Source organism: Myxocyprinus asiaticus, chromosome 21 (assembly GCF_019703515.2).
Source record: "Myxocyprinus asiaticus isolate MX2 ecotype Aquarium Trade chromosome 21, UBuf_Myxa_2, whole genome shotgun sequence".
Lineage (NCBI taxonomy): Eukaryota > Metazoa > Chordata > Actinopteri > Cypriniformes > Catostomidae > Myxocyprinus > Myxocyprinus asiaticus.
Genome location: NC_059364.1, coordinates 717,741 through 740,557, shown reverse-complemented (window position 1 = coordinate 740,557; position 22,817 = coordinate 717,741). Strand labels below are relative to the sequence as shown.

The following is a 22,817-nucleotide window of genomic DNA, read 5'->3' as shown; positions in this document are numbered from 1 at the left end:
CTGTCCCATATTAGCCGGGATATCCCGTAATTTGGCCGAAATGACGACATCCCAAACGGGATGCTTAGTATCCTGTGTTGTAGAGCCGAGACACTCGAGGGGGGATCACTATCAAAATCCTTGTTTAAACTTTCACGAGACCACAGACGGTGCACCTACATCACAGCTACAGTAGCATTTAATCTTCACGCATTCTTCAGGAGCTGCTCTGAGTTCGGTCGGCGGTGCGGGTCGATGACAGTCTGAGTCTGTTGCACTGGAAAATGAGACACAAAAACATTGTGTTCATGTCATTTCCAGCCTGATCTCATGAATTTTATGTGACCATGGCAACATTTTTGCAAAAATAAAATTGCCTGCTTCATTACACATTTCAATGCAATTTCCCAGTTGTCCACCGGGGGGCGCCAAAGGCGAGTGAAATTGTGTCATATTCAGACAAGGGTTTTAACGTGAATGTTAGATTAGTTTTAATGAGCAAAATGTACCTCTCTTAGCTAAAACTTTAACCTAAACCTAACCTATAGAGTTCTAAAAGCAAATGCAACATGAAAAGCTAATTTTTTGTAGCATCCAGGTCATTTCATGTAGCTTCTATGACACTTTCGTCTCATATGTCAGCTTATGTGTTTGGCTGAGTTCAAGTCTTACCGCGGAAGCTAATCACATTGAAATAAGTGTGTAAATGAAGGTGGGTCTGTAATACAATCGTTAAAATATTGGTTTTCAAATTATGCGTTAGTGTAAATGTGTTTCGATATCATAACATAGCAGTGTGCGAGTAATGGAGCTAAAAATAAGTGTTAAAACTGTAAAATCATAATCAGCCGTTACAATCGTGATTTGTGTAAAAGTGAATAAAACCTTTTCAATGCATTTAAATTCAATGTAGTTATATTTATGTTCATTCTATGAGACTAGGTTGGTCCTATATATATATATATATATATATATATATATATATATATATATATATATATATATATATACACAACCGGTCAAATGTTTTGAAACACTTGACTGAAATGTTTCTCATGATCTTAAAAATCTTTTGATCTGAAGGTGTATGATTAAATGTTTGAAATGAGTTTTGTAGACAAAAATATAATTGTGCCACCATATTAATTTATTTCATTATAAAACTATAATTTAATTAAAAAAAAAAGTTTTTGAAATTGATGACTTGGACCAAATAATAAAGAAAAGCAGCCAATAAGTGCCCAACATAAATGGGAACTCCTTCAATACTGTTTAAAAAGCATCCCAGGGTGATACCTCAAGAAGTTGCTTGAGAAAATGTCAAGAGTTCATGTCTGCAAATTCTAGACAAAGGGTGACTACTTTGAAGATGCTCAAATATAACACAGTTTTGATTTATTTTGGATTTTGTTTAGTCACAACATAATTCCAATAGTTCCATTTATGTTATTCCATAGTTTTGATGACTTTACTATTATTCTAAAATGTGAAGAAAAAATTATAATAAAGAAACTTTTGACCGGTAGTGTATATATATATATATATATATATATATATATACTTAAATTTAGTCAAATGTGATTAGAATTTAAAGTGCTCAATAAATTGCAGTTCTCTCAAACAATCACGGTTAGATCAAATGATCGCAATCAGGTGATGTACTAATCACAACAGGTATAAATATAGCTGCAAGCAGCGATGACGGACCCAAGCACTATGGCGCCATCGCCACCTGGTGACTCTAGGAAAACAAAGCATGGTGGGCGCATGCAGATGAGAGGGTAAATATAAGAGGACTATTTCAAAGTTACACAAAGTGTCACACTTCCTGTTGTCAGTTGGTGGCACTATGACAGTGACCCACAATAGCCACATCAATGCGATTAGCCGACATGACCAAACATACTGTTCAAGTTTGATCTAAATCTGTCAATGCACACAGCAGATATGAGACACTTCCTATTTCCCTTTTTTTGTCATAAATGTATTGCCTCGCTATGGCTACACCATTTGAGATATCAAAAATCAGCATCTATTTAGCATCTACAATATCTTGGCATCATGTTGACCAAATTTGGTGAGAGCTGTATGAATCCTCTTGGAGTATTCAAAAGTTCAGAGCCTGCAATTTTCTAAAAATGCACATTCAATCCAAAATGGCCAACTTCCTGTGTGGCGGAGCTAATGACTATAATTTTGAAAGTCGTCCGGTTTGATGAGAACAATATATGTAGCAAGTTTGGTGACTGTAGAAGAAACTGACCCTACCACTTTTGTCAAAAGGTGGCGCTACAGAGCTCCACAGCCACGCCCATGTGTTAACATTTGCCTAGGCCTAATGGCCGACAACTCTGGTGTGTATGCAAAATATCATGAAAATTCAAGCATGCCAAGTTCCTCAAAAACATGTGAATATACATAAAAAGGAATAATTACATTTAATGTGTTGCCATGGCAACACTGTTTAAGATATCAAGAATCCCTTCAGAATTTAAAATCTGCACTGTCTTGACATTATTCTAAAACAATTGAAGCAATTCAGGTAAACATGTCTGTTAAAAGTGCCACACTTCCTTCCGCCAGTTGGTGGCGCTAAGACCGTGACCCACAATAGCCACATCAATGTGATCAGCCCGCAAGGCCAAACATACGTAAATCACACAATGCACGCAGAAGATATGAGACACTTCCTTTTTCCCATTTTTTTACATTATTTTATTGCATCACCATGGCAACACCGTTTGATATATCAAAAATCTGTTCGCAATTTAGCATCGGCAATGTCTTGGCATGATGTTGCTCACATTTAGTACCTGTAACTTGAAATCCCTAGAAGGAGTATTTCAAATTCCAGAGCATGCATTTTTCAAACAATCCAAAATGGCCATCTTCCTGTTGTGAAAGTTGTCTGGCTTGATGAGATCTATATGTGTACAAAGTTTGGTGATGTTAGCTCAAAAGGGATGTGCTACAGAGCCCCCCGAACATGCCCATCTTCTAGGTGGTGCTACACTTTCAGTGCTTGGGCCCTAATAATTAAAAATCCTTAGAAGAACAACAGGGTCTCTGCACTTTCAGTGCTTGGGCCCTAATTATGAATATATCTTTTTGTTTACACTTTTACTGTAGGTCTACTATTTTTACTATACCAAAAGTTTTCTTGCATTGAGGCAGAACATTTTAATATAAAAATAATTAAAGGTCTTCCACTGAACTCATATTAGCCATTTCATGGGTTTCATAGTATTTATGTGTATTTATTATTTTTTCCTTGCTAACCGCATATTCAGTTATTATGCACTAAAATATTTACATGTGATTGCACTTATATTGTCATTGACAATAATTATTATAGTATACTGTATATGATTATTTTTTAGTTTTTACTGCAAAACAACACCAAAAAATGCCTTGAACCGCATCTCAATTTTCTGAGAAGAACCACAGCAAATTCAGTCCTTTTGGACTGCAATAATCAGGAAAATGTGCCACGAAATCATGGTGGGACAGAAATGTGTGCAAACATTTGACTGATAGTGTATAATTTGTGATGTGTATTGTATCAAGAAGTAATTGCTGATATGCAGCCCAAAAGTTGACCTTGAAATCTTGAGTTACTGAGATCACAAACTCGCTGTGTACTCACTGTTGCGCTCTCAAGTAAGACACTCAACCCAAGAGGTGGGAGTCGCTGCAAGTTGATTCGAATAAGCAACATTTGGCAAACAACATCAACTTTACACCTGTAAACGTAAGCAATGAAAAGCCTTATCATTCACTAATGTAATGGTATAATTTTGATTAAGCAGCTCAGACATATCGATTTCAAATGACTAATAACCATAGGATGAGGTTATACGTTTGCAAGTGAGTTTCTGGTCTTGCAAGTAAGATAAAAAAAAATGACTTTTACATTTTCTCAAGAAAAAGAATGAGTGACTGAAATGAGTTGTGCCTCCCAAAACTCAGTGCCACCATGATGCCTGAGTGTATTGGGATGTTCACTGCCACAAGTCCTGTACCCTCAAATCTTTGGGATATTCTGCTCTTTAGATATGACTGGAGAAGTGTATGGGATAGTTTTCAGGTAAAAATGGTAATCACTATTAGCAATAGTAATAGAGATGTCTTAACCAACACAACTAATTACAAAGAGATCAATGGCCTTTCCTTGAAAAGTCTAAACACTGACAACATACACCATATGTGATGTGAAAATGGATTTGTAATTTCATGGTTGTGTGGTGGTTTCCCCAATGAAAACACTAGACTCAAGAGTTTATAATAACATACAGCAGACTGTGTCTCTATCTGTCTGTATAAATTCCTTTGAGTCTATAGTTGTGATGCACGGGGCCGCCTATAGTTGCTTTAGTCCCTTACTAATGGCATTAACATGCAGAGGTCACGGGAAATGACCATTCTGCCAAAAGTCCATCATGACACTTGGCCACCTTAAACATACAACCTCCAAATCACATCAGTGCAGAAACAGCACAGCAAGAGTAGAAAGCAGCGAGTTTAGAGACAGCTGCAGTTTATAAGGAATGCGAGGGGCCTCGGCCAACAGTGCGCTGGGAAACCACACCATATATGGACACAGAGGCAGAATCAAGTTTTTATCAATGAGACGAAACATGCTCGAGTGTGTCGGAGCAAAAGTGACCCGGCAAACAGAACAACTGGCGGCTTTAGGTCTACATCCCGGTCACGCCAAACTACATTTCTAGGGTTAATCTGAACAACGGGTTCAAAGGGAGGTGATGCTGATACACAGAGCGAATCAACCGATGACTTGTGTGGGGTGTGCAGGACAGGTGCTGCTGAAACTGACTAGGACCATCAATTGAAAATCCAAATCCCAAAATCCCAAATTAAAATCCCAAGATCTATCTTTTACTCTATGCACAACCCTCTACAATGCAAGTAAATCACTCGCAAATTTCATCTCACACGACTATAAATGTCTTTGGCCACTGGCTGGTAAATGTTGAGATTTCACAAAAATTACAACGGAAAACGTATAATTTGTATCTGTGAGACTTTATGCAGTTCTTTTAATCAAGTCATGTTCTGTGTAATTTCATCAAAAATCTGAGGGTTTTTATTTGTTGATTATAGTATTGATACCGAGTAACCAGGGCTGGTATCATACCGAAGCCAAAATTTTGGTATCGGAGCAACCCTAGTGTCCAAAAACGAGATCCACACAATCCATTTGGGCCATTCAATGACAAATTTCAGAAACTTCCCCGGCTGAAATTAGTTATTTGTTGATACTTTTTCTAAAGAAAGATAAACATAAATGATGATGAAAGCCAAATACTGAGTAATCCATTAATTTGTAGAGTTGGGTCAAAATGACAATTTTCACCTTTGATTTTGGAGCAAAACAACAGGTTAAAAAACCTTATGTGGCAGCATCATTATTTTATTTGTACACAGAGATTGGTAGGTCTATTACTAAAATCAGTTGACTTCAGCACCTCTTGTTGCATTATATTCCAATGGTGTGAGTCCAAAAATGGGAAAAAACACTTTTATGTGTTGAATGCCTTTAAGGGTGTGTTCACACTTTTAGTTCGGTTCTCTTGGTCCTCTTGGTCCAGACCAAAAAATAAAATTATACATTTAGTCCTGGTTCGCTTAGCATTCACACTGGCATTTTTAACACTGAACCTAAAGATACAAAACAAAAGGCATCAGAAAAAAAATCACAACCTGATTGGACAGCTTTTATGACGTATATGTTGCGACGGAAATTGCCGAACATCCAAAACAATGCTGGCTGCTGGGCTAAATGCGCTCGTTATATTTATATATGTATATGTGGTGGTATTTTTACCAACTGAGGACAAACGAAGAGCTAATAAAATGTGTAAAGGAGTCAAAACAGCGGCAGGAATTCCTCCGTTGCACACACAAACGAAGATATGCTGCTAGGACGGCTGACAGCGGTTCTGACGCCTGTACCGAACTGTAATGGGCAACATAGCTCCTATGATGAGAAGAACCAGGTATGCTTGAGGTCAGCATTAGGCAAATTACTTCCTGTTATTAGTCCATTTAGACGTCTTTGGTCCATGTTGCGTTCATATATCAATCGAACCGTACCAGAGTTCGTTTGGAAGCGGACCGAGACCCACTATTCAGGCGGTCTCAGTCCGCTTGTTTGGTGTGCACCAAGGTTCTAAAGGCACCAAAGTCCAAACACCAAAGAAGCTGAAACTCTATGGTATTTGTACAGATTTTTTTTATTATTCTTTTTCTGCCCTAAAAGTATCTGGCTGAAATCATAGAGATCCCAAACTTGGTGAGATGGCCTCAAATCCCCTCCACTGCTCAGGAGCGCAAAAACACAAATCCATACGCACACACATGGGTGGCACTGTAATTAGCACATTTATGTTTTTTCACTAATAACTTTTGAAAATCTAGAATAAAAATTATTTTAAATAATGCAACAAGTGGTGTGGAAATCAGCTGATTTATCCATGTCTCATTTTGACTCATCTCTGTTTAAAAATAAAATAATGACACTTTCTAAGATCACTTTTAGGCAACACTTAGCTTCATGCTAAACATGCTAGTAACATGCTAGCATCACCTAGCTAGATGCTAAAACATGCTAACAATGCCTAGCAACATGCTAGCAACACCTAATTTCATGTGAGACATGCTAACAATGCCTAGCTACATGCTAAAACACGCTAGCAATGCCTAGCTAAATGCTAAAACATGCTATCATTGCCTAGCTATATACTAAAACATGGTAGCATTGCCTAGCTACATACTAAAACATGCTAGCAACATGATAACATTGCTTAGCTACATGCTTAAACATGCTAGCAACACCTAGCAACATGCTATCAATGCTTAGCTATGTGTTAAAACATGCTAAAATGCCTAGCAACATGTTAGCAACACCTAGCTTCATGCTAAGCATGCTAATAATATGCTAGCAATGCCTAGCTACATGATAGCACATGTCAGAAACACCTAGCTACATGCTAAAACATGCTATCTAGCTATCTATCTATTTATTTTAAACTTTCAGACCAGACTTTTTCAAGCCAACCTAAAGTTTATCCATAAATCTTTTATTCTGGTTTTCTTATTATTCATTTTCTGCTCTAAAAGTGTCTGGATGAAATCGTAGTGATTACAAACTTGGTGGGATGGTCCCAAATCCCCTCCACTACTCAGGGGCGCAAAAACACATATCCATCCGCACACACATGGGTGGCGCTATAATTAGCAAATGTAATTTTTTTCACTAATAACTTTGGAAAATCTAGAATCAAAATTATTTTAAAGAATGCAACAAGGGTGCGGAAATCAACTGATTTCTCCATCTCTCAATTTGATCTACCCAACCTTTCTAAGGTCATTTTTTTACCTGTAGTGTTTTTTTGTTTGTTTGTTTTTTGTTTTTTGTTTTTAGCTAAGGTCATTTTCTTTTACCTGTAGATTTTTTTTACTAAGGTAATTTTTTTTATTAACCTAAGGTCATTTTTTACCAGTAGTTTTTTAATTTCTTTACCTAATGTCATTTTTTTTTTGACCTGTGTAGTTTGTTTTTTTTTTTGTTTTTTTTTTAACCTAAGGTCTTTTTTTTTTTAACCTTTTTTTATTTTTACCTAAGGTTATTGTATTTTTCACCTGTAGTTTTGCTCCAAAATTGTCGTTGTGACCCCACTCTACAAAGTAATGGATAACTAAGTAAATATTGATCCATTGCATTTAATATTTTGCCTTTAACATTATTTACATTTATCTTGTAAAAAACCTCTGGTTGATCTAACAGAGAATGACCCACATTTGTTCATTATTTATTCAAATAATATACTCATCATGTCTCTATAATGTTCTTTTTCATAGTTATGCTGTAAAAAAGTACAATGAATTATACACTCATGTGACAATCACAGAAGTATTAAATTACATTAATGTAGGTTTTGCCAATCCACCACAACTGAACAAACATCAACCAAACTGCTTATATTTACAAATACTTAAAGTAATATGAGATCTAGCACTTGCATTCTGATAAAGGTATTGAGAAACCAAAACTTTGAGACAGAAATGAGAGCAAATACACTGTGTTCAGGTCAGAGAGCGACAATAAAATCAATACATCATCTGGACAGAAACCAACAAGTAAACACAAGATAATTTGTTTACATACAACACTAAAGCTTTGTGTTTAATGGACAGAATTCAGCTCTTGGCACGGCATAATAAATGATTCATTTGAAAAACCTGAAGTAGAAAGACTCTTAAATCTCTCCCGGTGAACCACATGTCCTCTCTCTGCATATCAACAGGATTTATTTCAGATTGGAAGACCTCAACAAACAACAAAGTGAAGGTCATAATCAGTGCAACACAATTTATATCAACTATCAGCTTTGAGATTCAGCATGAACAAGTCCAGATTATGCGAATTACTCTAGTAAACACAGTAAAGAGAGAGAGCATATGAAAGAGACGTGGCCTTGAAAAGCCTCATCAGAATGTGGTGGATCATGAACGATATAAAACAAAAGCTTTGACACACCGTGCAGACGGGAGGAACTCTAAAAGGTTGAAATACTTGAGCACTGAGCTTTACGATGGCAACAATAACTCTTCATGGTGTAGATTTTGGATCAAGTTGAGAGTTTTTCCTTTTCGTATGACTCATAGTGAAGATAGAGATCCATCAGCTCAGAACTTCACAAGAAAATAGGATCATTTATCTTTGAAAAGACGTCTTATCTTCACAACAGACTCCAAGAAGTCAAGCTGCACTTGATGTAGCCAAGTTACATGTATTTAAGCGACACCAATCCAACATCTAAATACTGACCAGTTAAAAGAAACATTTACTTTTATCCAAAGTGACTTACGGTTCATTCAAGGTCTATATTTTATCATTGCATGTATTCCACGGGAATCAAACCCATGACCTTGGTGTCGCTAGCATCATGCACTTGAGTTAAAGGAACAAACCAGCACTAAATGGTGAACATTAAAAGAAAAACAGCACAACTCACCTTGGTTTCTCCAAGACTCTCCGACTCAGACACCTGGTATGTGAGGTCAGTTTCCTCGAACCCCGTGGCACTCATCCTCTGGTCTGTGGACGGGTCGGATCGGGGTGGAGAATCGGGCGAGTTCAGACAGGTTTGGATGAGAGCTTTACCCGTCTCACTGGTGATCATGGGCTGCAGTTTTCGTGTGGCAAACGTGTAGACATGACCCGTCTCACTCGCCACTAAGAGCAGGACTTGAGTTCCTGTGAGCGTGGAGAGCTCGTACGCCTTTCAAACACAAAGAGTGAGACAGACAGATAACAGATCAAACTAGTCATCTTCTACCAATGAAATAAGAAAAAAGGCCTAATATTTAAGTAGGAATCCTGTAGCCTACATTTACTTGCTCTAATACATCAGCAAAAGTTTCATGTTGTAGAAGATTCAGACAATAAAAGAAGCTTTTTCAGTTGCTGATGTTGATACTGACAACTAGATAACTATAGAGCAGGTTTGCCAATGAGCAATATAATGCCAATGCACAAGGAGGATCAAGTGTTTGGTATCATTGTAAAGAAAACTTTTCAAATGTTTTTATGATATAGATTATGATACATTCTGAGACTCTCAGCCTAAGAAAATGTTCAAAAATCACAAAAAGAAATTGAGCCAAAATTTTACTTTTTTATTATTTTTCTTATTTGACATTATATATCTCTGGGTGTAAACAAGGTGGCTCTGAAAATCTGCTTCTATTTTGTTCCCAATCATGTCAACTGTATCTCAGAAAAATTTTGTGTTGATAGGACAAAGCAGTCAAAAGTTATATCATTACAAATATAATTTATTATTGTGTCCAAAAACGTTTCCATGTGACCAAAAGTCTCTCCAAACAAATAAAACATAATAATTGTACATAAGAACTAATTACACATGCAAACACAACAATGACTAAAGGTGTGCATAGCATGCAGACATGATTTTAGTAATGAGATTTCACAGAATGAGTTTCATTCTGTGTCATTTGAGTCATCACTGAGTCTGTGTCATGTATTTGGCGCCATCTCCTGGTGGCCATATGTAACATTGTGCTTCATGTGGATTATCTAATGATCTATACATCTGATTATCTTGTGTGTGGACTCGTTTGAAAGATAATCACCTCCATTAAATAATGTTATGTGATATTTTATGTTCTGTTTATTTTTTGTGAAGTTATAAGTGAAAATGCGGCATATAAGCAACACCAACATAATTGTCAAAGACATATACTTAGATATTACTCACTATATTTTTGTCTGTGAGTGAAACAAATAGGCTGGTTGTATTCTACTCTTTGAGAGCTTTCCAACAACATATGACACATGACTATTTGATGAGTTTGATGTTTTTACTGATTGCAATAATATGGACAGTGCATTTTTTTAATTTTTTATAAATTATCAAAACAGAACACTTCTGATTTGTCTGCAAATTTCAAAGCACTTGTTCAGTTTTGGTCATAATGTCTACATGCATTGTAAAGTAGAGCTTCTAAACTTTCAAACAATACCTATTTTGTGTTGGTCAAGACTGTAGTTATTAATATTTTGACGATTCTTTTTTCTTGCTGGCCCGAGCTTAAAGGGTTAATAAGAATCAACCCCTGTGACATGAAATTGCCTAAAGTTGAAGAAACAACTATAAGTAATATAGACTAATACAATTTAATTATCAATTGAGATGTGCACACTTATGCTGAAATTAGGCATTTCAAACCTAAATAATTTTTTTACACAATAGTTGCACAAAAATATCACAAACAATATAAAAAAAACAAAAAAACATTGTGAATTATCCATTAAAATTTCCCATTGGTTGATTCTGAAACAGACAGAAGGGAGAGCTAACGCTTCTGTTAATTGGGTAATCGGCATGGTTAGTGGACAGTTATCTCAAAATAGTCTGTCAGTCTGCAACTAGTATACTGTCAGCACTATTATTTAAATTGTTGGTCTTCGTAAACTTGCCAGACATGTCTTTTTGCCATTATGGCTTTTAGAGCTTTCAGTGTCTTGCTCCATGAACACCGCATTTTTAAGACTCTGTGTCGAGTGTTTATATTAGTAACAGTATATGAAAGTTAATGCACCTATAAATGCATCAACCTTTCTTTCCATCGAGCTGTTCTTAACACTAGAATGTGCCCTGTGTGAACGGACCTTTAGAACTCAAAGACCTCCTCAAGTGTTTTAGTTCTGATATGATAATGCTGTAATCATGTAGGCTGTAGAATCCCAGACGCCTGCAGTAGTGGGTGTTGGAGGGGTCGTGTTTCACATTGGTGTTTACTAACAGATAGGAAATAAATTGAGAGCAGCTCTTCTACAGAAGTCTGTTTAAACTGGACCAGAACCGCGGAGCGCTCCAGCAGAACTCCTGAACTCTCACATACAGCTCAAACATAACTAAAACAATGTGAGATAAAAGTTTATTAATAGAGCTGACGGTGACTGATTGTGGTGTGTAAAAAATGCTAGAGTCACAGGACTCTTTAGAGACACCATTACTGGACTCGTGTGAGAGAACCGATGAGGAGAAAGATGACTTACATTAGTGGTATTTGTTAAATCCAATATCTCTATTACTGTTGCTCACAGTGATCTGATCAAACCTGAGCAGTAAGTATTAAACATTCAGTGTGTTTGTGCTCCAGACATGTATGATCCCTCAAATCATGTGTGTTGTTGAGGAGAGATGTGCTCTTACTTTACTAACAGATCACACACCTGAAAAAAAAACCCATAGACTTACACTGAAGGAGGGACTCCAGTCAGATCTAGAGATATGGGGTAATATGGGTCTGAATGTAATATTTGAGCATTTACCTTCAAAGTTTGTTCTGATCAGCATTTCTGTAGGGCTGAGTATCGATACTGATTGCCCATTTCGATTCAATTCGGATGTACAAGCTCTCAGTTAAATTCAGATTTAGATTCCAACACTTTTGGTAATTTTTCAGTTAAAATGTTTATTTTGCTTGCATATAAAAGAAAATGTCTTTTGGCTAATGCAGTTACGTTTTTATTTGTTTATTTTTTTAATTATTTTGGTCACGTTAGCTTTTTATAAATGTCTTGCATTTGCATATATACTATTGCATTTATATATTGTTACATTTTACATGCATCAATTACAAGAATTTACATTGATATGTAGAGCAAGTGCTAAAACAGTACTGCCTCTTTAAGAATAGCGTCAGTTCAGCGAGCGTCTGACAGAAGTGTTTTAGTTGAGCGCATATTAACGAGAGTGGAGTCACACGGCTTCTTTAGTGCATCTGTGCTATGTGTGATTAGAAATAAATGTTTCTGGGGGGTCTGGGTATCTCAGCGAGTATTGACGCTGACTACCACACCTGCAGTCGCGAGTTCGAATCCAGGGCATGCTGAGTGACTCCAACCAGATCTCCTAAGCAACCAAATTGGCCCGGTTGCTAGGGAGGGTAGAGTCACATGGGGTAACCTCCTCGTGGTCGCTATAATGTGGTTCGCTCTCAGTGAATAGCGTGAAGCCTCCACACGCGCTACGTCTCCACAGTAACGCGCACAACAAGCCATGTGATAAGATGCGCGGATTGATGGTCTCAGACGCGGAGGCAACTGAGATTCGTCCTCCGCCACCCGGATTGAGGCGAGTCACTACGCCACCATGAGGACTTAGAGCGCATTGGGAATTGAGCATTCTAAATTTGGGAGAAAAAAAAAATAGGGAATAAATGTTTCTATTTTTTTTCTTTTCTTTTTTTTCTTTTTTATCCCCTTTTCTCCCAATGATGGAATGCCCCATTCCCAATGCTCTCTAAGTTCTCATGGTGGCGTAGTGACTCGCCTCAATCCGGGTGGTGAAGGACAAGTCTCAGTTGCCTCCTCATCTGAGACCGTCAATCCGCGCATTTTGCATGTGCATGACACCGCGGAGACTCACAGCATGTGGAGGCTCATGCTACTCTCCGTGATCCACACAACTTTCCACACGCCCCATTGAGAGCAAGAACCACTAATCATGACCATGAGGACATTACCCCATGTGACTCTACCCTCCCTAGCAACCGGGCCAATTTGGTTGCTTAGGAGACCTGACTGGACTCACTCAGCACGCCCTGGATTCGAACTCCTGACTCCAGGGGTGTTAGTCAGCGTCAATACTTGCTGAGCTACCCATGCCACTAATGTTTCTATTTTTGTTATTTTTGATCAACTGACTGTAAAGAACAGAAAGGATATTAAAAGAGACTAGGGCTGAAACAATTAAAGAAAAAATTGTCGACAAATATGTTCATTGTCGAATAGTCGTTTGATCTCATTTAACGTAACATGAGATCATATAAAACACTAATGATGGTGTGCGAGAGCAGCACTTCAGCTCGTGTCTGATTAAGGAGAGGAAGAAAACAGCTCACAGTCCAGACGCACTCCAAACTTTCCAAACGGTGATGTAGATCGCAAAGTATGAGGGAATTATCAGGGTTGCGGCAGTTTTAAATATCAAATTTAAGACTTTTTAAGACCTTTTTCAAGACCTGAATAAATAAAATGAATACTGTATCCTCATACCAAAACAAACAATCTCAAAATAAATCTTGTATCACAGACTCTTCCTTAAACAGACAGGCACACATTCAACATGACCTTAACATTGATCATCAGTAAAACAGGGTAGTATATATGCAAGTTTAAAATACTCAAGACATGTTTTCCACATACGTATATATATTTATATCACATTTAAACTGGTTTATGTACCATTATATAAATAGATAAATTTAGAGGTCGACTGATATTGGATTGTGCTGATTCAATAATGTGTTGAAAGAAAGCCAGTAAATCTGCCAATAGTTTTTAAAATTGGTACCCTATATTAAATGTTGATTCATAGCATGGAACTTTTAACTTTAAAGGCTGCAATACACCGGGGACTCTTATTTTGAAATATATGCACTTCACTGCTTCCAGCTGCTCATTCAAACAAATAAGGGAAATATAATGTGCTCTCTTACAATAATCTACAATGTATTACAATATAAACAATTAACAGTAAACATTGTCATATTTCATCAACACTATATCATCATCATCATCAACAGATGATCTTCAGCGATCGCTGGTCATACATTTCCGTTAAGGGTTTATGATTGTGAACTGCTCCGCAACAGCTGAAAACACACAAGATCCCACGTGCTTGAAGAACTACAATAGTCACATGCATTTATTTAATTGAATGAATAAACTTCAAAAGATCATCACATTAGGTCATATCAGGATTCCTGTCTTTCCGAAAACTGAATTTAAGACATTTTAAGGATCTGCGGGAACCCCGATTATAATGCAAAAATACAAAGTAAATACAGAAGCAGTGTCATCATGAAATAAAGCAGAGCCGGATCTGGCATTCCGCTTGCATGTCAGAGCGTCTAAAAAGGAAACACTTCGACATTATATCTTTAATCCATCCTTTATTAAAGTTCAAATAACAAGGTAGCGAGTAATGAAAATAAACTCAGAAACTGGCATTTCTCGGTGTGGTCAGCAGCACTTCTATGAGTCGCGTGAAGTGACCCAATCTAAGGGGGAGAGATTGAAACTCCTCACGGCTGATGCACACTCTGGCACGGGGACGCTCATCCCTCGAATGCGATTGCTGCAGCTAGATTATAACATGATGGCTCACGACATAGTGAATTATAATATATGTGTCATGGTCACGGTGTGTATTTGGGCTGTCAATTGGGCAGAAAAACTCAATTTAAATTTGTACCTTAAATATTTTCCAAATTTGAATAATACTCTAATTTTAAGTCAGCTGATTTTTACATTGATGTTGTTTCCTTAGTCCACAAGGGGGCGCATCAAATCCATAAATAAACCATACAGCACCCTTATATTATTGCAAAGAACATTCCTGGCAGTTAAAAAAAGAGCATTCCGTTTTCAACTAATGTGCATAAACTAAATAAATAAATAAAAAGTTTTAGTCTGTCCATATTTTCAAATGTTAAGTCAAAAGTCAAATGAGCGGGATAAATCCTTCAATAGGCAGTCCACATGTTGTTAACACTGGCACTGATGCCACAGTATACTACCCCAGACTTAAGCTTCATAATAACAGCAAAATACCACATTGTTTTTATTCAGTACAGTTGTAGCAATATTCACAGATAGCAGTGGTATTCAGCTGAACTCGGTGGTGAAGCGGCTCAGACTAAGAGCACAGGTCAGGGGCTGTTCAATCAGACGAAACAACAGACTGGAACCGAACGTGAGTATCTCAAGACACACATTTCCAAATTGAACATCTTTCCTGACAAAGCATTTAAACAACTCATAATCTGAGAAACACTTATAAGAGAGCAAGATGCAATGGCCAAAGACCTCCAACAACTGTAAGGGGCTGTTCACACCGAATGCTTTTGCAACCCTCCATTTGTTTTTCTATGTAAACACTCGTTAGAAGCACGTCTTAATTTCGCTTTGTTTGTGTTTATTCAGCGTCTCGTGCAAGAGCGCAGTTTTTTAGATGATGTGTAATTAAAAAGAACTTTAAAAGCATATTGAGACATTTGCTGTATTTGTTGCGCTGTGTTAAGACTTTTTTAGCGCAAGAATCCGATCGATCTGAAGTCATCATCAGTACTTGGCACACATCCAAAATTCGAATGTGCATTATTTTCTTAAATTCGAAGAATATTAGTCAGACCAGTGGCGCCCCGGCCTGAATGGGGTGGGGGAGGAGTGTGACAAGGAGGAGGGCGTGGCCGGGCCCTGATGGAGCACAGCCGGCACCGAATCATCTGATCAGCAGGAGAGCGAGGTAAGGGGCATCCGGAGACACCGGTTCGAGGGAGAGAGACGCACGCGGCCGCGCTGCATGTTTGTTTGTCTTATGTTTTATGTTAAGTTGAGTTTTACATTAAACTTTATGTTGACTGTTCAGCCGGTTCCCTCCTCCTCCTTGCCCATCCTTTACTTGTTACAGTGGTGCCAAAATTCGGGAGGGAGGAGGGATGCGCTGTCGCGGAGTCCTCGCCGCTGCCATCTGCCAGGGGAGCAGCCGTGGCCGTCTGCCTGGAGATGGAGGGGTCGCTGCCAGCCGCCGAGAGCCAGAGGAACCACGGCCATCTGCCGAGAAGGGCAGGAGTGGCTCTGTCCGCCAGGGGCCGGAGGACTCGCTGCCATCCGCAGGGGCAGGAGTGAGCTGGCATCCGCCAGAGGGTGGAGGAACGGTTAAGGACCGGACAACAGCGCGTCCTGGAGCCGACGAGCAAGTTCTTCTCTCTCACTCGTAGTGTCTCTGCTCGCCCTTTCTCTCTCCCCACACCTCCCCTCGTCTCTCCCCAAGGTTCACAGGAGGTGGGGTGGACCACCAGCTGACAGAATGGACGGAAGGGCAGCGTCTTACAGTTAGTCAGACCAGTGGCGCCCCGCCCTGAATGGGGCGGGGGAGGAGTGTGACAAGGAGGAGGGCGTGGCCGGGCCGTGATGGAGCACGGCTGGCACTGAATCAGCTGATCAGCGGGAGAGCGAGAAAAGGGGCAGTCAGAGAGAGGGAGAGAGACGCACGCAGCCATGCTGCATGTTTATTTGTTTTGTTTTATGCTTTTTAAGTTGAGTTTTACATTAAACTTTATGTTGACTGTTTAGCCAGTTCCCGCCTCCTCCTTGCCCATCCTTTACTTTTTTAAAAGATTATTTTTTTATCCTCGTTTTTGTTAGTAAGCATGTTTAATACAACCTTTTATCTTGAGGCACAAGCTGAATAGTCGGTTCAGAGCTAATGATTAATCATTGCAATAAACGAATAGTCAAATAATCGTTCTAAAAATCGTTAAATTAGTCAATTATCAAAATAATCGTTAGTTGCAGCTCTAAAAGAGACTTTATTCAACTACAAATGGATTGTGTGGATCTCATCTTTGGACACACATTGCACGGAACGAATGAATACAAAATTTTATTTTTGAGAATAATTCGTAACTTTGCTTCTACTTTCTAGTAACTGATTCTTTATTTAGTCCAGCGGCTGATAATCTGTCTAACACAGTTAAACAGAAGCAAATTCAATGCAACCCAAAACAGCAAATAGTAAATGTCCAAATGGCAAACTTTCCCTCACAACTGCAGGAATATCTGTCTGTGATCAAGAATGCACTGAAGTCTTGGAATAAAATGAACTCCACCTGTTTAGACAAGAAGAAAAGAACAAACCATGAGCTCGAGCTGCCAGTGAAAATCACCACAAACTCGAAAAGTAATCTCAACCCCACTGCTCACCATTTCACCATTTTAATGACTCTTTTTGCCTTCATTAATTCATTTTAAATAGTCCTGCAGTGTGACAAACACATTGTTAAAGCTACTAATATTACATATAATCTCACAATTAATATTAGCTCATAAAAATGTTGTTTAACCATTTAATGCATACTTCAGGTCTTTAATGACCCAGGACCTCATTCCACCCCCTGTACCTGAGTTATACCCACACCTCTTTAGTATTCATCAACCTCTCCCTTCTGAATAGTGCAAAAAAATATTTGTTTTATAACTGATTAATTACCAAAAGTGTTTACGGTCATTTAAGACATGAGATATATAATAGTCTCACTTTAATTTTTGTGCTTCCATACATCACATTTTTCATGATTATTTCATATCTATATTAGTTTATTATCACAGGATATCTATTTCTTTGTTTATTACAAGACAGATTAGTACTATATTCATAAAAATGACTATTATATCATGTTGATTTTCTGTGTGACAATGGTGAATTATCAGTATTTCATATGCGTATAAACATACATATTATACTTGTTATTTCTTACTCAAGGTGGCGCTGATGTTCCAGTAATGGACTTGATTTGCATTTGACTGATATTTGACGCAGACACAACATGGAAGTAAACTATAGCAAGTGTAACACATGAACAGTATGATATGACTATTGTCATTTGTGTGTAATAATGAAATAATGTAAACTGTGCATCTATTTAGACTCAATAAGTGCCTGAGAAAATACATATGTGTAACATATGTGCAATTTAGGTGTAGATTATGTGTTATGTGTATCTGATGTGTAGATTATGTGTAGATTATGAGCAGATTGTGTATGTGTAGTTGATGTGTATTTCATGTGTATCTTGTGTAGATTATGTGTTATGTGTAATTTATGTTCATTTTATGTGTAGATTATGTGTTGTGTAATTTATGTGTAGATTATGTGTAATGTGTAACTAATGTTTGTCTTATGTGTAGATTATGTGTAATGTGTAACTAATGTTTGTCTTATGTGTAGATTATGTGTTGTGTAATTTGTGTAGATTATGTGTTATGTGTAATTTATGTTCATTTTATGTGTAGATTATGTGTTGTGTATCTTATGTGTAGATTGTGTTGTGTAATTTATGTTTATTTTAGGTGTAGATTATGTGTTGTGTATCTTGTGTAGATTGTGTTATGTGTAATTTATTTTTATTTTAGGTGTAGGTCGTGTTGTGTAATTTATGTGTAGATTATGTGTAATGTGTAACTAATGTTTGTCTTATGTGTAGATTATGTGTTGTGTAATTTATGTGTAGATTATGTGTTGTGTAATTTGTTTATGTGTAATGTGTTGTGTAATTTATGAGTAGATTATGTGTTGTGTAATTTATGTTTATTTTATGTGTTGTGTAATTTATGAGTATATTATGTGTTATGTGTAATTTATTTGTATTTTGAGTAGATTATGTTATGTGTGATTTTTGTTTATCTTATGTGTTGTGTAATGTATGTGTAGATTATGTGTTGTGTAACTAATGTGTAGATTATGTGTTATGTGTCATTTATGTTTATCTTATGTTTAGATTATTATGTGTAATTTATGTTTATTTTATGTGTAATGTGTTGTGTGTTTTATGAGTAGATTGTGTTATGTGTAATTTATGTTTATTTTATGTGTAATGTGTTGTGTGTTTTATGAGTAGATTGTGTTATGTGTAATTTATGTGTATTTTATTAGTAGATTATGTGTTATATTTAAAATATGTGTATTTATGTGTATACTATGTGTTATGTGTTATGTATGTGTATTTATGTGTATACTATGTATTATGTGTAATTTTATGTGTATTTTATTTGTAGATTATGTATTATGTGTAATTTACGTGTATTTTATGTGTAGATTATGTGTTATGTGTAGCTAAATATGTGTTTGACAGACAGTTGCGTCTCATTAAATTTCACTGTGGAAGTAATGAATCCTGTTCAAAATATATCAGAATATATTTGTGGGGATGAAAACTTTCATGTCACATACATTATGTGAACTGTACAAATTATTGGGTATTAAATTAATTCGTACCAGTGTTTATCACCCTCAAACCAATGGGTTGGTCGAATGATTTAATCAAACCCTGAACAATGATTCGTAAGTTCATGCACAAGGATTCTAGAAAATGGGATAGGTGGTTGCTGTCCAGGTGGTCCCACAAGCCTCCATGGGGTTTTCCCTCTTCAAGCTCCTGTAAGGTCGTAGGCTGCAAAAACGAAATTCAATATGTTTTTTATATGATCTTTATGTGACCTTAGAGCAAAACTACACATGTTGGGTCAGTTAGCACAAGAGAATTTGCTCCAAGCTCAAGAAAGACAAAGCCGGGGTCTGGGTATCTCAGCAAGTATTGACGCTGACTACCAAACCTGGAGTCTCGAGTCGAATCCAGGGTGTGCTGATTGACTCCAGCCAGGTCACCTAAGCAACCAAATAGGCCCGGTTGCTAGGAAGGGTAGAGTCACATGGGGTAGCCTCCTCGTGGTCACTATAATGCGGTTCTTGCTCTCGGTGGAGCTCGTGGTGAGTTGTGCATGGATGCCGCGGAGAATAGCATGAAGCCTCCACACGCGCAGTAACACGGTCAACAAGCCACGTGATAAGATGTGTGAATTGACGGTCTCAGACGCGGAGGCAACTGAGATTCGTCCTCCACCACCCAGATTGAGGCCATTGAGTCACTACGCCACCATGAGGACTTAGAGCGAATTGGGAATTGGGCATTCTAAATTGTGGAGAAAAGGGGAAGAAAAAAAGAAAAAAAAAAAGAACGACAAAGCCGGCTCTATAATAGGAGTAAACATTTACGGGAATTTGCACAGGGAGATAAAGTCCTTTTATTACTGCCCACTTCAAGCTCTAAATTACTCGCCAAGTGGCAAGGGCCCTTTGAGGTCACATGGTGAGTTGGAGTTCTCGATTATGAAGTTAAACAAATGGATAGAGGCGGAGCAAGTCAAATTTACCACCTCAACCTCCTAAAACTGTGGAGACAGGTGGTCCCCATGTCATTGGCGACGGTAGTTCCGGAAAAAACAGAGCTCGGCCCGGAAGTGAATGTCAAATCCAATCAATTCACCCTTGTGGAGACCATCTCTCACCGTCCCAGCTCACAAAGGTTGCCAAGTTGCAAGCAGAATTTACAGACGTGTTCTCGCCTCTCCCTGGTCGTATGAATCTCATAGAACACCATGTCGAGACCACCCCGGGGGTAGTGGTACGTAGTCGTCCCTACCATGTTCCTGAACACAAGAAAAACAATGTGAATGAGAATTGGAAGCAATGCTCGAGATGGGGGTAATAGAAGAGTGCACAGTGATTGGGCCAGCCTGGTAGTTCTTGTACCTAAAATGACGGGACAATCGGGTTCTGTATGGACTATCGAAAAGTCAACATGGTCTCCAAATTTGATGCGTACCTAATACCCCGAATTGACGAGTTGCTTGATCAGTTGGGTGCGGCTTGATTTTATTCGACACTGGATTTGACAAAGGGTTATTGGCAGATCCCCTTAACTCCAATTTCCCAAGAAAAAACTGCCTATTCCACACCGTTTGGTTTGTTCGGGGCCCCCACTACGTTCCAGCATCTCATGGACAAAGTCCTCAGGCCTCATGCTGCATATACCGCTGCCTATCTGGATGATATCATTATATATAGTAATGATTGGCAGCGGCACATGCAGCATCTGAGGGACGTCCTGAGGTCATTGCGACGGGCGGGGCTCACGGCGAACCTGAAGAAGTGTGCAATTGGGCAGGTGGAAGCACGGTATCTGGGGTTCCACTTGGGTCATGGGCAGGTGCATCCCCATATTGACAAGACCGCGGCGATCGTGGCCTGCCCAAGGCCCAAGACCAAAAAGGAGGTGAGGCAGTTCCTGGGGCTGGCTGGCTACTACTGAAGGTTTGTGCCTAGGTACTCTGACATCACCAGCCTGCCGACTGATCTCACTAGAAATGGTGCCCCAGATCTGGTCCAGTGGACGGAGTCGTGCCAACAGGCTTTCTTGAAAGTGAAATCTGCACTTTGTGGCGGGCCGTTCCTACATGCTCCTAACTTCTCTCTCCCTTTCATTTACAGAAGGATGTATCCAACAGGGGGTTGGGGGCCGTGCTGTCGCAGTAGGAGCGGCCGGTGTTGTACCTTAGTCTCAAGCTCTCTTTGAGGGAGACTAGGTACAGCACCACTGAAAAGGAGTGTCTGGCGATCAAGTGGGCCGTTCTCACCCTCCGCTATTACCTGCTGGGGCGGGCCTTCACTCTCTGCTCAGATCACACCCCCACTTCAGTGGCTCCACTGCATGAAAGATACCAATGCACAGATCACTCGTTGGTAACTGGCACTTCATTCAAGTTTGAGGTGATCCACGGACCGGGGCTGCAGATGGCTGTCGCTGACTTTCTCTCCAGAAATGGGGGTGGGGGGGGGGGGGGTTGGTAGGCAAGACGGTCGGCCTGAGTCGGGTGGTGGGGGTATGTGTGGATGGAGGCATGGTCGTGTGTCTGTCTGTGTGAGAGAGAGAGAGGTGAGGATCGTCACCTGGGTCTCGTTATCCCTAACAGCTGTTTCTTGTTACAGTGATTGCAGAGGGAGTCTTTAAAATAGCACGAATATGCCAGATAGGGGAGAGAGAGTGGCAGAAAAAAAGTGGTGTCTGCGTGTCTGGCAATGTCATATTAAGAGACTGCGTTTGTTAATTTCTTTTGATGCTGGAAAGCCTTCGATTTGAGTTGGATACTGAGAGCCTTTCTGTTTACTCTTGTGTGTGTGAAAGAGAAAATACTCACCTCAACTGTTCGCTGCCTCCCGACTCCTCCACTTTCCCAAAGAACTTTCGAACTTGTCACAATACACACATCTATCAATTTCTAATTTTCTTGAAAATGTTTTGAAAATTTGACACTATCTGGGCATTTTGCAGAACCATTTGTATAGATATATTGTAAGTGCCAGATCACTAAAGACCAGAGGTATGCTATAATGTTTGGTGAGACAGCCATGCATTTAAGGGTTAAAATACTTTGGTGAATTATGTCACACTGCAGGACACTCTTTACATGTCCTGTCAACTCCCCTCAAACATCTGTTAGTCCAGAACTGTGCAAGTGAGAAACTGTCCTGAAGTGTCATTGTGGAGTGGTGTGTTCGAGCAGCAGCTGTAGACACGTGAGCCATAAACGAGCAGCAGTTGAGTTCAAAGAGTGTGTGGCATCAGTAAAACAATGACAGCTAATCTGCAGTGATGTCACCTCACCGTATGATCAGCTGTCGCATGTAGTGACCGTATGATTGACAGCAGGTGATGTGACCCTCTGGAGGTCACAAACACACTGAACATCACAGTCACCTCCAGCATGTGTTGCTCAAATCACATATAAAAAACACTTACAACACTGTGAGTGTTTGAGGCCCATGTGTGTCTGCCTTCTTTCATTTCCTGGCTTTTGCTGAAGAAGTTGATTTTTGGCC

At 38.8% G+C, this 22,817-nt stretch overlaps 1 protein-coding gene across 4 annotated transcripts in view; it reads right to left on the bottom strand.

Moving 5' to 3' along the window:
- The window catches only part of LOC127411940 (serum response factor-like), an 896,621-nt gene that overhangs the window by 865,276 nt on the left and 8,528 nt on the right, over positions 1-22,817 (bottom strand). For all 4 annotated transcript variants that reach the window (XR_007892368.1, XM_051647875.1, XM_051647873.1 and 1 more), the window contains exon 2: positions 9,018-9,284. Coding sequence is in view for 3 of the 4 variants with exons in the window: in XM_051647875.1 (XP_051503835.1) it covers positions 9,018-9,284 (267 nt within the window). In the remaining variant the exon portion in view is untranslated. The remainder of the gene's footprint in view (positions 1-9,017; positions 9,285-22,817) is intronic.